Source organism: Dipodomys spectabilis, unplaced genomic scaffold (assembly GCF_019054845.1).
Source record: "Dipodomys spectabilis isolate Male_0828 unplaced genomic scaffold, ASM1905484v1 ptg000594l, whole genome shotgun sequence".
NCBI lineage: Eukaryota > Metazoa > Chordata > Mammalia > Rodentia > Heteromyidae > Dipodomys > Dipodomys spectabilis.
The window spans coordinates 695,461-711,249 of NW_024871271.1; the positions used below are offsets into that span (position 1 = coordinate 695,461).

The following is a 15,789-nucleotide window of genomic DNA, read 5'->3' on the forward strand; positions in this document are numbered from 1 at the left end:
CAATGAACGTGAGGACAGGAAATAAAAACACAGAAATATGACAAAAATGACAGACCAAACAAATGTCTTAACATGAAGTAGCAGACAAATTTCCAATTTGCTTTTTCTGTTTCATTCCAGCACCAGGGCTTGCACACAGGACCCTGTGCTCTCACTGGGCTTTTCTGCTCACATCTGGTGCTCTCCCACTTGAGCCATGCCTCATCTGTCATTTTGCTATTAACAGGAGATAATTCTGTGTCAGTGTGTGTGTGTGTGTGTGTGTGTGTGTGTGTGTGTGTGTGTGTGTGTGTGTGTGTGTGTGTGTGTGTGTGTGTGTGTGTGTGTGTGTGTGTATAGAGGCTGGCTTTGAACTTTGACCCTTAGTTTCAGCCTTCTGGGTAGGTAGGAAACTCCCAAATTGGCTGAAACTAAACTTCCATATCTAGCACTATAAACCACCAACCCAAGGGCTATCACAGTCAAAATACTGGTAACTGTGGTAAAGGGGAAGTCTTAGAGGCAGGAAATGAAGAGACTGCTTACACAGAAGCCAAGGATGGCTACAAGCTTTTCATAAAACACTAAAACCTAATTTTCAAATGGAACATCTTTCTAGAATGAAGGCCAGGGCGATGAGGGCATGCAGACTACAAAGAGCCTTGAATAGGCAATGTTAAGGGCATTGTTTTGTTTTGTTTTTTTGGTCAGCCATGGGACTTGAACTCAGGACCTGGGCGCTCTTCCTGAGCTCTTTTGTTCAAGCCTAATACTCTACCACTTTGAGCCACAGCTCAAACCACTTCTGGTTTTCTGGTGGTTAATTGGGAGAAAAGAGTCTCATGGACTTTCCTGCCGGGGTTGGCATTGAACTGCAATCCTCAGATCTCTGCATTCTGATAGCTAGGATGACAGGTGTGAGCCCCCAGAGCCTAACGCCATGTTCTGTCTGTCTGTTCTATGAAAGGCAGGGTCTCCAGTAGAAGCTGGTCTCTAGTTCTGGATCCTCCTGCCCTGGCTTCTCAAGTGTTGAGATTTCAAGTGTACATCATCCTGTCTGGCTAAGGGTGGTTCTTGAGGCAGTGAAAATACAGACCTACATAAAGGAACAGAAAGTATCATTCATAACAAAGATGTGGGTCAAAGACCATGCATCCATGCAATCTTTTTAAAAAGACAATTATTGAAACATAGTACATACATGAGCAAAGTATCTACCTGGGCATCAATAACAGTGGGCTTAAGGTATGCTGCAAATAAGATGCTCACACTACATTTCAAGTGGTGTGACAAGTCTTGAAGACCAAAGGAAACAGACAACATTGACACCAGAAACACCCATCAAAAAACAAGACAGATATATGCATAATAGACCAATGAGAAGTAAAGCGGAATCATGAGAAACCTGTTAATCTATTAATCCAGAGAAGGCAATGAAGGGAGGGGAAGAGCAACAGCTAACAGACTACAAGTTATCCCAGGCAGAGAACTCTGAGAAGCTGGGCACTGGTGACTCACGGCTGTCAATCCTCACTACTCAGAAGCCTGAGATCTAAGGATTCTAAGTCTGTAAGACTCTTATCTCCAATTAACCACCATAAAACCAGAAATGGAGCTGTGGCTAGGAGTGGTAGAGCTCTAGACTAGCTTTGAGCAAAAAAAGCTCAGGGACAGTGCCCTGGCCCTGAGTTTGAGCCCCACAACTGACCAAAAAAAGGGCCATGAGACTTTTCAACTGGAGGTTTGGCTCAAGTGGTAGTGCACCAGCCTTGAGTGAAAAAGCTAATAAGCAAGAGCCCAAACCCTGGTTCAAGCCCAGCATCATAAAAATAAAGAAATGACTAAATAAGGGCTAGAGGCATGATCCAGCAGCACAGCACCACCCTAGCATATGTGAAATTCTAAGTTCAAACCCTAAGTACTGCCCCCACCCCCAAAAAAGGATGATGGTTCATGCTTGCAGTCCCAGATACTCAGGAGGCCAAGATCAGAGGGGTCACAGTTCTTGGCCAAACTGGGCACAAAAGTTCCTGACACTCCCACTTCAAGTGATAAAAAGCTGGGTGTGAGAGTCATCTATCAGTGGCTCATGCCTATATTCCTAGCTACTCCAGAAGCTGAGATCTGAGGATTACCAGCCTGGTCAGGAAAGTCCAAGAGACTGTTACCTTCGATTAATTACATACTTACACATTTACACACACACACACACACACACACACACACACACACACACACACACACACACACACACACACACACAGAGCTGTGGCTCAAAGGCTCAGAGACAGTGCCCAGGTCCTGAGTTCAAGACCAGGACCAGAAAAAAAAAAGTTAGGGTGTGGTGGCACACCTGCCATTCCAGGTCTGTTGGAAATGTAAACAGACAAAAGGGTGTGGAACAGACTGGCCTAATCAAAAAGTAAGACCCTAGGTGAAAAATGATGAAACAAAAAGAACTCAAAGGGTGAAGCACCTGCTAGCAAGCATGAGGGCCTGAATCCAAACCTCGGTACTTCAAAATAAAAAATTAAAACCATACCAAGATAACATATAAACCACCAGAAAGGCTGTAATTAAGCACTTGGCAGCAATGTGAGAGCAACTGGAACTTCTGTGTGGCTGAAAAGTAATATAAGCACTTTGGGAAACAGGATGAGTTGTTTTTTTAAAAAATCATGTTAGTCACACACAGTAAGACCATAGGGTAAGTAATTCACTCCTAGGTATCTTTCAAAGGGAAACGAGCCATATCCACATAAAGACCTGACTTTGAATATTACAAAGGCAAATAAGACTGGACTACTACTCAGAAGAGGAATTAAACACTATTATATGTAAACACATAGAAGATTAGCAAAAGCATTGAGTTAAGTGACAAAAAAGCTAGCCGAGCCGGGCGTGGGTGGCTCACGCCTGTCATCCTAGCTACTCAGGAGGCTGAGATCTGAGGAGCACGGTTGAAAGCCAGCCCAGCAGGAAAGGCCATGAGACTCTTATCTCCAATAAAAACCTCTAGAAAACCGGAAGTGGTGCTTGGCTCAAGTGGTAGAGTGCTGGCTTTGAGCTGAAGAGCCCAGAGTTCAAGCCCCACGACCGACAAAAATAAATAAATAAATAAAAACAACCAGCTAACCACTCATCTGATTTTTTTTTTTCTGAAGCTACTTTATTTCCGTCCTCTCTGTTGGACAGTGCTAACAAATTCCACCAGCAACCACTGTAATGAGGCTCACTTCTCCTTGTGTTTTGTGTTTATGATGGCTAAGACTCAATGGGACAAGCATACAACCTAAGGTCAAATACTAGAAAACTAAACTGGTTGGTTAAAAGCTACTTGAACAGTACAAAGGAAATCCAAAAACAAAGAAAAGCAACACACAGTAGACAACACAAGCCACGCACCAATTTCAGAAAGGTTAAAAATACACAAAATACTTGAGACACACATAGCTGTGCTAACACTTTTTGAAGGGCTAAGAAAATGATGGTGGTGGAATGAAACGTTTTAGTTTCAGTGCTGTGGGAGTAGAGTACAGCTGACCGTAATGCTGGGTTCATCACACTGTGCTTCACAACATGAGCACACCCCAACACTGCAGCCACGTTCAGGGCTCCCGCCCCGAGTCGCCACCCTCTGATCTGCCCTGGGCCAGGCACCCAGGAGACTGCTCCTCACACTGAGCTGCAGGCTTCCCACCACCAGCTTAGCCTGCGTATTTCACTAGTCTTCTGCTCCTACCAATGCCAACCTAGCCAGGACCAACCACATTCAACAGGTCATGTCTTTGCCTGAAGAGTTTTAAGGTCTTTGGGGAAAACAGCTGGAAGTAGTCCTCTGTGTCCTCCTGTCCCTTTTTTCTGAGACTAGATCCTTCAGCCACAGCCTCCTACGTAATGGGATTAGAGGTATGAACCATAATTTTTTGGGGCCCCATCTCCCATAACTTGAACCTCTCTTAGGTTTTTGACATGCAGTTAACTAAAATTTTTTAAATTACTTGAATGACTTGCATTTGTGGTTCATGTTATGTTTCTTTTGGTCAATTCTGATAAAATAAAATCCATACTAAAATACGTTAATGACCTCATGACAAGAAAGAATTACAAACAGAACTAAATAGAACAGTAATAACAAGCAAAAGTTTGATTAGAATAGAAAAGAACAGAATAAAAGTAAACCTATGTTCACACAAAGACACTCTAACTATAGTAAAAAACTTAACAAGGCTAATATTCCCAGTGCAGACCATCAATAAAAAACGTATTGTAATTATGACTGTATCTAGGTATATGTACTTTATGTATGATGCATCTCTATATAAGTGTACGCTGACAGGAACAATGCTTCTCAGTGTGCTCATGGCTGTGAGATGATTCCCACTCAGCATCCTTCTGTAGGCCAACTAGTCAAAACTGCTTCCCTCTCAGTATCGGAGGCCTGGCCTTCTCCCTGTGCTGATACCTCAGCTAAGAGAGGCAGCGCGTGGTGGGAGCAAACCCGCTAGCAGCACAGCGGCAGCAGTGAGGACAGAGCGCCGGCAGGCACAGTGCCTGCTGTGCAGCCTCCCCAGAGGAGCCGCTACTGGAGAACTGCCCCAAGTGGTGAGCTCCTAGAGGGACTGCATGTGAACGGAGAGCCATTCTGTCCATGAAGAAATTCTATTTGAAAGAATAACTGACAGGGGTTGGAGGCAGGCTCATGGGGTAGAGGGCCCATCAATGAGCAAAAGTGTCAGATACAGAGTTCAAGTCCTAGTCTTAGACAAAAGAAAAAGAAAACAGAGTAACTGTCAGACCAAACTATGGTGATCTGCTCTTTCAAATTATGTTCCAAATATGAACCAAATGAGTCTCTTTATGAAAAATAAAACAGACACTATTTGTAGTGGTGAGCTTTTCTCAGAGTCATAATTTTTCTGAGCAAAGGTTAGAATTTTTAAAAACCTGAATCTGCAGCTGTAGGCTTAATTATGTTTCCAGAGACTGATCTGAGGAGATCAGTGGCAATATCAACAAAGGGAATTTTTGTTTGTTTGGTGGGATTTTTGTTGTTTTGTTTTTGGTACAGGGTATTGTTATGTAGCCCAAGGTGCCTTCAAACCTGAGATCTTTCTTCTTTAGCATTCCATGTACTAGGGTTATAAGTGAGTTTCACCATGCATGGCGTGCGTGCGTGCGTGCGTGCGCATGTGTGTGTGTGTGTGTGTGTGTGCGCGCGCGCGCGCGTGCGTGCACGCGCACACGTGCGTGTGCTGTTCCTGGGGCTTGAACTCAGGGCCTGGGCGCTGTCCCTGAGCTTTTTGGCTCAAGGAAAGCACTCTACCACTTGAGCCACAGTGCCACTCCTGGCATTTTGGTGGCTAATTGGAGTTAAGAGTCCCATGAACTTTCTTGCCCAGACTGGCTTTGAACTGCAATCCTCAGATCTCAAACCTCCTAGGATTACAGTCATGAGCTACCAGTACACAGATCATATGGACTTTCTTAATACTGATAATGAAAAGTGTCTATGTTAAACTACTATGCTACAAGTGACCTACAAGTGAGGTTATACAACTGCAAGTGCCTCTGTATGTGGTGTGGGCAGTCTCTCAATGTTCCCCTGCCCAGAGGCAGCCTCGGAGCTAACTGTGCAATACAATATTAGACTCGATGGAGTAGGAAGAGGTGCTTTCACTCATCGTGATTTTTACTTGGGGAAATGTTCTAGCGCGCTTAGTCAATAAGGTTCAAGGGGACGACTCTTAACCAACTAGAGATGCTCTCTGTTTTTGTGACTGATGTAATGACTCAAAGCAGGTAAATAAGTACACAAAATAAAAGAGAGTGGTAAGAAGGTAAGAAAGAAAGGAAGGAAGGAAAGGAGAGAAGGAGGGACAACCACTTTGTGTGGTTTATTATAGCATCAAAGAACACTTAGTCATTTGGAAAAGCCTAAACTATTTTTTCATATACTTCAATCAAGCACAAGAGATTGAACATAAGCACACAGAGAAGCCAAGTTTTTTTCTTTTATTCAGAAGTTAAAAGAGACCTGAAAAACATTTAAAACACTACTACCCTAAGTTATTTTTTCTTTTGAAAATAGTTTTCATTGGAAAATGTACTATGGATCTTGACAGGCAATCAGGGGGTTACAATGATCTAATTCCCCAAGACTCAGCAACTCTTTCCCTGAGTTGATACTCAACAGAATGGACTCTACGCGTCAGGCGCAGGATTCATAACACAGATCCGCAGGCTAAAATGCATTGCATCTGAACAGGTGAACCGTCCACAACACTGAGAATGAAGAAACCACAGCATTCGAAACCCTAAAGAACAACAGTACATACTGTACTGCCACAGCTACATAAACTTCAAAAGAACAGGAAAAGCAATGATACCTAGCTTTAGACAGCCAGTGACAACAGGGCAGGAAGGCAGGATTAATCTGTGGTCTGTGTGGTAGCAGAAACAGACCCGGGACTAGGGAGCACGGCTGAGGCCACTCAGCACAAAGCCCACCATTCCCCTAATTGAGCAAGAACATGGAGAGTGAGGCAGCAGGAGGGGACCCAGAGCCTTCAGACCCACCAACAAAATAGCCCTCGAGAAGAAAGGTAGCTAACAGGCTCCTGAGCAGCAAAAGGAAGGGTGTAGCAAGACACCCTAATTTAAACTTGCAGTCACTCAGCACATCCTTCAAACATTTTCAGCCAGGAAGGAAACATTTATGAGGAAAAGAGGACAGAGGCATGCAGAGCAGGAGATATGAACTGATTTCACTCAAAAACTGGCAGGGTAGGGGCTGGGAAGGTGGCTCAGTGGTAGAGCGCTTGCTTTGTATGCATGAGGTCCTGGGTTCGATTCCTCAGCACCACATAAGCAAAAAGAAAAAAAGCCGGAAGTGGCGCTGTGGCTCAGGTGGTAGAGCGCTGGCCTTGAGCTGAAGAGCTGAGGGACAGCGCCCGGAGTTCAGGCCCCATAACCAGACCCAAAAACAAACAAACAAACAAAAAACTGGCAGGGTAGTACCCAGAATGATGACCACAGAGAGACCTGAGAGCCCCGTTTGTGAGGGCTTGGGCTAACCACAGGGGCACTCACAACGCTCTCCCAAGTACAGAGACTCAGTCAGGCCCGGTGCGCTTCACCAAACCTTAACCAGGCATCAGAATTGTACACAATGCTCCCCCAAGCACAGAGACTCAGTCAGGCCTGGTGAGCTTTACCAAACCTTAACCAGGCATCAGAATTGTACACAACGCTCCCCCAAGCACAGAGACTCAGGCTCCCCCAAGCACAGAGACTCAGTCAGGCCCAGTGCGCTTCACCAAACCTTAACCAGGCATCAGAACTGAACACAACGCTCCCCCAAGCACAGAGACTCAGTCAGGCCCGGTGCGCTTCACCAAACCTTAACCAGGCATCAGAACTGAACACAACGCTCCCCCAAGTACAGAGACTCAGTCAGGCCCGGTGCGCTTCACCAAACCTTAACCAGGCATCAGAACTGAACACAATGCTCCCTCAAGCACAGAGACTCAGTCAGGCCCGATGCGCTTCACCAAACCTTAACCAGGCATCAGAACTGAACACAACGCTCCCCCAAGCACAGAGACTCAGTCAGGTCCGGTGCGCTTCACCAAACCTTAACCAGGCATCAGAATTGTGAAGAATCACTCTCAGCTGGACGCCGGTGGCGCAAGCCTGTCATCCTAGCTACCCAGGAAGCTGAGATCTGAGGATCAATGTTCAAAGCCAGCCTCAGCAGGAAAGGCCATAAGACTCTTTCTCCAATCACTCAGAAAAAGGCTTAAGTGGCACTGTGGCTAGCCTAGAGCAGAAAGGAGCTCAGGGACAACACCCAGGCTCAGAGTTCAAGCCCACAAGCAGCAAACAACAACAAAACAATCACTATCCTGCTGACCCAGACTTTCTACTTTGGTTGGTTACAAAGGTCATTACAGGTCACAGAGTAGGGTGACAGAAACACTGTAGGTTACAAAAGCCACAAAAAAAGGAGTTTGAAGGTTTTCACCACAAAGAAATAATAAATGTTCAAGGGAACAGACATGTTTGACAGGACTTAAACATTATACAATGATTACAGGTACAGGCTTATAATTCTAGTACCTGGGAGGTAGAGGTAGGAGGATCTCAAATTTGAGGCTAACTCAAATATCAAATATAAATAGCAAAAGCAAAACCATAAACAAAATGGCTGGAAGGCAGCACTGCTTGCAAGTACATACAGGCCCTGAGGTCAATACTCAGTACTAAAAACAAAAATAGGAAAATAGTGCCATGCATCAATATACACAATATTGGTGGCTTATGTGTTATTTAAAAAATAAACAGGGTCAGCTGAGTATAGTGGGGCAGATACGTAATCCCGGCACTCTGGAGGCTAAGACTATAAATTTGACTACATAGTAAGACTCAAAAATAAAACAGCTGGAGTGATAGCTCACTTATAATTCAAGCAACTCAGGAGACTGAGATCAGGAGTGTAGTCTGAGGCTAGCCTGAGCAAAAAGTTAGTGAGACCACTCTCTCAAAAAAAACCTCGCATGGCGACATGACCCGTCACCCCAGTTACTCGAGGTGGGAATCGAGAGGTATGAGTTTGATGTCAGCCCAGGTAAAACATTATCGAGACCATTCTCTCAACAAAACAAGCTGGGTATGGTGGTTCATGGAAAGCAAAGATAGGAGGGTTAAAATAATTAAAGTCAAGGGGCTGAGGGCATGGCTCAAGGGGTAGAGCATCATGAATGAGCAAAAGCATGAGGCCCTGAGTTCAAGCCCCAATACCAACACAAAATAAATAAATAATAAATCTTTTTATTTTATTTATTTATTTATATGTCAGTCATGGGGCCTGAACTCTGGGCCTGGGCGCTGTCCCTCAGCTCTTCAGCTCAAGGCAAGCACTCCACCACTTCAGCCACAGCACCACTTCTGTTTTTCTGGTGATTTATTGGATATAAAGAGTTTCACGAACTTTCCTGCCAGGGCTGGATTTGAACTGTGATTCTCAGATCTCAGCCTCCTGAGTAGCTAGGATTACAGGTGTGAGCCACTGGCGCCTGGCTTAAATAATAAATCTTTAAAAAGAAACAGAGTGGGCTGGGAATGTGGCTCAGTGGTAGAGTGCTGACCTAGCATGCATGAAGCCCTAAGTTTGATTCCTCAGTACCACATACACAGAAAAAGGTTCAAGTGCCATTATGGTTCAAGTGGTAGAGTGCTAATCTTGAGCAAAAGCAGCTCTGGGGCAGTTTACAAGCCCCGAGTTCAAGCCCTAAGATTGGCAAAAAGAAAAAAGGAAAAGAGCAAAGCTTGAATGCCAACCCCCTTGCCACCAAAAAATAATAAATGAAAATAAACAAGTACATAAAAATATACACAGAAACATATTTAATCATTAAAAGTCAAGACAACTGAAGGCAATCTGTGACATTTAAACATGTATAATGACTTTGAAATAATTTATGAAGAAAATAATAAATATTACCCATATTTATAACAGAACCAGTGTCATGAACATGTCAAAATCTACGGCAGTAATCAGTAAAGTCTTCCAGCACGTGTGATAAAGGCCCAAGGGCTTCTTGGAGGGACTAGAAAACAGGCAGAACCCCGGTTCTGACGTGCACCCCACCTGGCTGGGCACCAGAGCTCTGTCCCCGGGGGAGGAGAGGCTGGGAGAGCCTCCCCACGACACTTCCAGGAAATAAGGGCCAGCAGACACTCCGGACGACAAGCCCTGGTGGCAGCAAGGCCTTTGGCAAGTGAGGAGAGTGGAGGCAGATGCTGGAGGACATTTACTTTGCACCGTCCTCTTTCTTGCAGTTTCCTGTGCAACACAGACTCAACGGAGCAAAATGACAGCATACATGTGTATATAAAACAGCAGTCATGAATAAAACAAGCATACATGTATATATAAAATAGTAATGAGTGAAACAACGTGAAAAGAATGGTGTCTCAGCCGGTGCTGGTGGCTCACGCCTGTCATCCCAGCTGTTCAGAAGGCTGAGATCTGAGGAGTGTGGTTCAGAGCCAGCCCTGGAAGGAAAGTCCATGAGCTCTTAACTCCAATTAACCACCAGAAAACCAGAAGTGGGGCTGTGGCTCAAGTGGTAGAGCACTTACTTGCCTTGAGCTGAAGAGCTGAGGGACAGCATCTAGGCCCAGAGTTCAAGCCCCATGACTGACAAAAAAAAAAGAATGGTATCTTAAAACTAAAGGCTACTTTGGTTTAAAAGAAGCACAAATACGAGAAACTAAAAAATCATACCTACAAGGAAAACTAGAATTGAAAATAGATTCCCACAAACAATTCTGTAGCTGTAACTTTGGTGGTGTCCCAAGAGTACAAGGAGACCTCATCCAAGAGAGAACAACCTGAGAGCCACTAAGATACAGCCAAGGAAGCGAGCCTCAGAGAAAAGCGTCAAATGGAAGGCTTGTGAGGAAAAGCTTCCGGCTCTGGGCAGGACATGAGGCTGGGAATGAGCAGCTATCCAGGAAGAGGTTCTGGAGAAAGCAAGTACAATTGTGAGGCAAAAAGAGAGCCCCACTTAGCTGATGGAGTGGCTTCTCTGTTACACAGACCGTCTTCTCTTTGAGGTGGCATTCAGCTCTCAGGTCTGCCCTGGGGGGGGGGGGGGGGCGGGGGGGGCTAGGGGAGAAGAGCAGACTCAGCTCTGACTACCTCAGGACCATGGAGAACAGAGTGACAGGGATATCCAGATGAACGACAAGCCCTTCTAAGGAGAAAAGGGGACACACTTACTCTTTCTCCCCTGGCAGAGAAAGGAAGGTGGAAGAAAGTCACAGAAGTAGGAACAGGCGCATTTTGCCAGTGTGGTGAGCGTCAGTCAGGGACGGTGTGCACCCCAGGAGGGCCACCTACCTTCGACGGGGAACGAAAGCTTTGGTGGACGGGGACAGGCACCTGTGCCCAGGTCCAGGCCTGATAAACTGCTGCTTGTTAACAATGTGGAGTCTGGCTGCAGGCAGGGACAAGCTCGGGGAATAGCCGCCTTCAGACCCAAGCAGAGGGCCGCTCCCATGTCAGGTCTGACAGAGCTACCACCAGAGACAGCCAAGTAGAAAATATAAAGAAGACCCAATGCCCCAGCCACACAGACCCAGGATGGGATACACTCCGCTAGAGACGGTCCAGCACAAGGGTGCCCTGAGCCTCCAGGGTCACAGCAGGGGACCACACCAGGGCCCTGCCATACACCCCTGGCACATGACCAGACAGTGACAGAAGCAGAAAACAAGTGCAATACTTAGGAGAAATGGAAAGGACAATTTTACACAAAAAGAAACAGGAAAACATTTCAACTCATTTTAGAAGTCCGTAAGGACATTACAAGATAAACAGACTACCAGAAGTTATCTTTCAAAAGGGTAAAATCCTTACCAAATTTAGACAAACCAATGTGGCAACATGTCAAAGGATGTATACAAAAAGATGTGTGCAAAAAGGTTCACAGCTGCTTTTTTGTGAACAGGCCTAGCCAGGTTGCTGGGCGTATGGCTTAAGTGGTAGAGGCCTTACCTAGCATGTGTAACACATGGGGTTCAATCCCCAGTACCACCGAAAATAAGAAAATACAATGACGAAACCAGATCAAACACTCCAACAGCGCCAAGGACTGTTCATTAACGGGGAGACAAGTGAACCGGCAGAGCGGCGACACACTGCAGCAGCATGTGACCGGTGACAGAGGTTCATGTGACGCTCTCAAAAAGAGCAGAACTATAGAGGAAAAAGACAAATATGAAGCCAGGCATGGTGGTCCATGCCTTATAATCCTTGGACTTGGGAAATTGAAGTCTACCTGGTCTATAGAATGAAATCTTGTCTTACAGAAACGGTAACATTCAAAACCACACACACACACACACACACAAGTGCATTAGTGAAAAGACTTATGAATTAAGAATGCTATGTTGGTGGCTCTAACCTGCAATCCTAGCTACTCAAGAGGCTGAGATTTGAGGATCAAGGTTCTAAGCCAGCCTAGGCAGAATAGGCTATGAGACTTATCTCTGTGAGACGCTTATCTCCAGTTAACTAGCAAAAAGCCAGAAGTGGACTTGAGGCTCAAGTGGCAGAGCACCAGCCTTCAGTGAAAAGGTGCAGGGACAGGACCCTGGCCCAAATTCAAACCCTAGTACATACACGTACACACACACACACACCCATGCACATGCACACGCACACACGCACGCACGCATGCTGATAAGTGAAATAGAAAAAAAAACACAAGTAATACTAAACAGCTTTCTTTGTACACAGAAAGTTATGTGAAAAATGGTAAAAAATAGAAGTGGAAAACAAGGATTATGAGTTCAATGCCAATCTGGACTATGTAACAAGATCTGTCTCAAGAAACAAAGAGAGAAGGGACTGGTAGGATTAGGGAGAAGGACAGAGGTGACTCTCATCACCAAAATGGAAATGTCACAGCTGTAACCTCCTTGCACAACCTTTTGAAATAAAGAAAACACACATATGCACGTATACATATAATCTAAGGGTAATAAAGAGTCAGATTATGTTCTCTTTAAAATTTCTAATGAGGAAGTTACATATTGTTCATTTCTTTGACCAGTCATTACTCATTAAATATTTTAGGCACAATTTATATCAGGCCAGATATAGTTCTTTTCTTGGTTAAAATAAATACATAAATAAATGAAAATAGCTGCCTTCATAGGGCTTAGATTCCAGCAAAGAAGGAAGACAGAATAAGTAAGCCAATGTAATATGTTAGAAATAGCAATGGGGATCTGTGGGAAGGGGGTCAAGATTGAAGTTGATTTCTAGTCTGACTGATAAACACGAAGGCCCCAGGGTCAGCTACAAAACTGGCACTGGAGTGTCCAAATGCTGCTTTCCAGGAGCCGCTGGCTAAAGAAGGCAAGGGCTGGGATGTGGGCAGCTACCGCCACAGCAGCCATCAACTGCCGCTGGGATTACCCCAAGAAGGAAGGGCAGAGACTGCCTCTTGTCACTGGCTGCATGCAGTGATGGGTCAGAAGAAGGAAAACAGCTGCTTGCAACCAAGAATCAAGGGGGAGAGAAGACCCTAGAATGTGGGTATTCAAACGGCTGCAGAAGCCAACTCCCAACACACAGCTCTGAAAGGCCTTTTGGGGAGCTTGCGTCAAGCATCAGATCAAAGTGGCTTCCATTAAAGCATAGCAGGAAATCTCGAAGGGGGAGGACAGACCTGAGACCTGCATCTGGGAAAGGAGTCAGGCAGTTACCAGCCCACAGAATTGTGCAGAACGAAACACACAAAAGCCTTTAAGCTTTTCAGGAAACTGCATCACCAGGAAAATCCCGAGTCTAGACTAAAAAACCAAAAAGCACCTTGAAGGTCAACCGTTGGGCCAAGGCAGGGAGGGGCATCCCAGAAGATGGACGTGGGTGAGCAGACAGTGCGGGGTGGAGTGCCCTGGCGGGGAACGCAAGCCGCCAGTTAGCCTGCAGCCCACAAAGGAGGCGCCATTCCATTAGCCTGCCCCCACTGGCAGCCACTCACCGGCTGGTCAAGGCTGCCGTGCCTTTCCTCCTCCTCCACGGTCCTCCGGCAGTCTGGGCACACCCACAGCGGCAGGTGCAGCACGCTGTCCCCCTTGGGAGCCATGGACAGGGCCAATTTGCTCGCAGTCTTAACGCCACTCTCTAATAATGAAGAGTCTTTCCGTTCACTTCTGCATAGAAGACAATAATCCCCAGCGGGGTAGGGTGGTGTCCTATGATTCATGCCAAAACTAAAAGGAGTCTGGAATAGAAAAAAAAAATTCTATTTTCAAAACCTGATCCACAGAACCAAGATTGTTAAAAGATCTATACAGTTCTAAAATAAAATGCACATGTATGTTTATATAGTAAAGCATAAAACAGGAAACTTGTTGAATAAAACTGTGCTCAGTGTTGTAAAACAGTAACTCCATACAGAAAACCTTAGCAAATTGCCTCTTGATTCTTCACCTGTACTGCTGTGTCCATCCTCCCAGAGGAAACTGCTAGCCTGACTTTCAGACCAGAAGACGGCTCGGGGGCGACCTCCCGGGGTCTGCTGTGCTGTGAAGCTACCATGCGGAGGATGTGGGCTGGGCTGGCATAAGAGCACCACCGAGGACTGCTCCTGAGCATTCCACTGGGCACCTCCTTCCAGTGTAACTTACCATTGGCTACCTGGTTCCATGACTGCTTTTTCAAGCAGTTCCCTACTGTGGGGTGAAGCCTGAGGAAGACGCAAGGTTACCAACTCTGTATTCTCTCCCGCCTTAGAAGCACAGGAAAAGAAGCTCAAGTTCAGGGGTTTGAAACACCTGAAGTCCCCCATCAGATAAGGCCAGGCCCTGCAGGTCCCGGAAGCATCTGGGGACCCAGGGCAGTGGGTTGCAGGACCAGCACTGCTCTGGCCCTGCTTGGAGCCTTGGCATAGGGGGTGAGGGACACACAGAAAAATACCCCAAGGTCTCTCCTGCCACTGCAGTGTCCCTGATGCAGACAAAATGGTGGAGGGGGGAACAGGGCCTAGGTTGCTGCTTCAAGACTACTGGGACCTTTCTCAAAGTCTCCATCTCTGTCCAGAGGTCTCTCTGGTGGTGCCCTGTCCTGCCAGCTCCACAGCAGCTGGCTCTTTAGGGAGAACCCTGTGCTATTAGGGACACTCAAGCAGACCAGGGATGACAAGGCCTCACTGGCACGCACACTCCCCGCATCTTTCTGTACAGGTGCCAGGGCTTGAATTCAGAGGTCTCTCCCTCAGCTTGCCTGCTCACACCTCGAGTGCACATATGGGTTACATGTTTTCATAAATCAACCTCCACAAGGTTCTGTGGGTGAACCAGACAGCTCAGCAGCTACCTGCGTATCTAGAGGGCAAGGACAAAGAACTGGGTATCATCTTCAGCAGCATTCTGCCAGGCTATAGACCTTACAACCATCACCACAGAGTCTAGGACAGCAGTGTCTTCTGTGCCTAAGGATCTCAGCAACCTACTTTATAATCCCAAACACACATCGATTTAGCCCTGATAAAGCCATCTCTTTCTACTGCAGACTCCGTCTTACAACACTAGACTTCCCAGGTGCTCACCACAGAAGACCCTGGGCTCCACAGCTGCCGAAGTACAGGATGGACATTTTAGTGTGGCAGTCACACTGACCCTACACCTATACTCACCATTCACCTAGAGCGTGCAAGGATCCCCAATCAGAAACGCTAGGTCTAGAAATATTTCAGAGTTTTTCAGATTTTGGAATAACAAAATATATGATATCTTACAGATGGGACCCAATATTTATGGTTATGAAAAAAATTGCTTCCCGTACACAGAGACAATGTTATACAGAACTTTTCAATGCATCAGTGTTATAACAACCATCATGAGACCAGGTATGGAAATTTCCTCTAGCAGTGTCACGTCAGTACTGAAAAAGTTCTGAAGACAGGAATCAGTGACTGACACTTGTAAACCTAGCTGCCCAGGAGGCTGAGATCTGAAGATCACAGTTTGAAGCCAGCCTGGGCAGCAAAGTCCATGAGACTTGTCCTAGTGAGCGTGTATAAGGTCTTGGATTCACTCTCAAGCAATAGGAAAAAAATGTGTATTTATAGGCATACAATTAATTAATGCATTTATTTATTCTGGCTTGTACTGTTTCCCATAAGAAGTCTGCTGTTTGGTCTTTGTTCCCTCATATATAATGTTCCTCTTTCTTCTGACTACATTTAAGTTTTCTAAATCACTATTTTCAGCAATATAATTATGATG

The 15,789-nt window shown here is 45.7% G+C and overlaps 1 protein-coding gene across 2 annotated transcripts in view; it reads right to left on the reverse strand.

Annotated features, from left to right (window-relative positions):
- Fam193a (family with sequence similarity 193 member A) overlaps positions 1–15,789 on the reverse strand; it is a 121,984-nt gene that overhangs the window by 60,723 nt on the left and 45,472 nt on the right. For both annotated transcript variants that reach the window (XM_042670973.1, XM_042670972.1), the window contains exon 2: positions 13,542–13,784. In XM_042670973.1, the coding sequence (XP_042526907.1) occupies positions 13,542–13,766 (225 nt within the window). In that variant the 5' untranslated portion in view covers positions 13,767–13,784. The remainder of the gene's footprint in view (positions 1–13,541; positions 13,785–15,789) is intronic.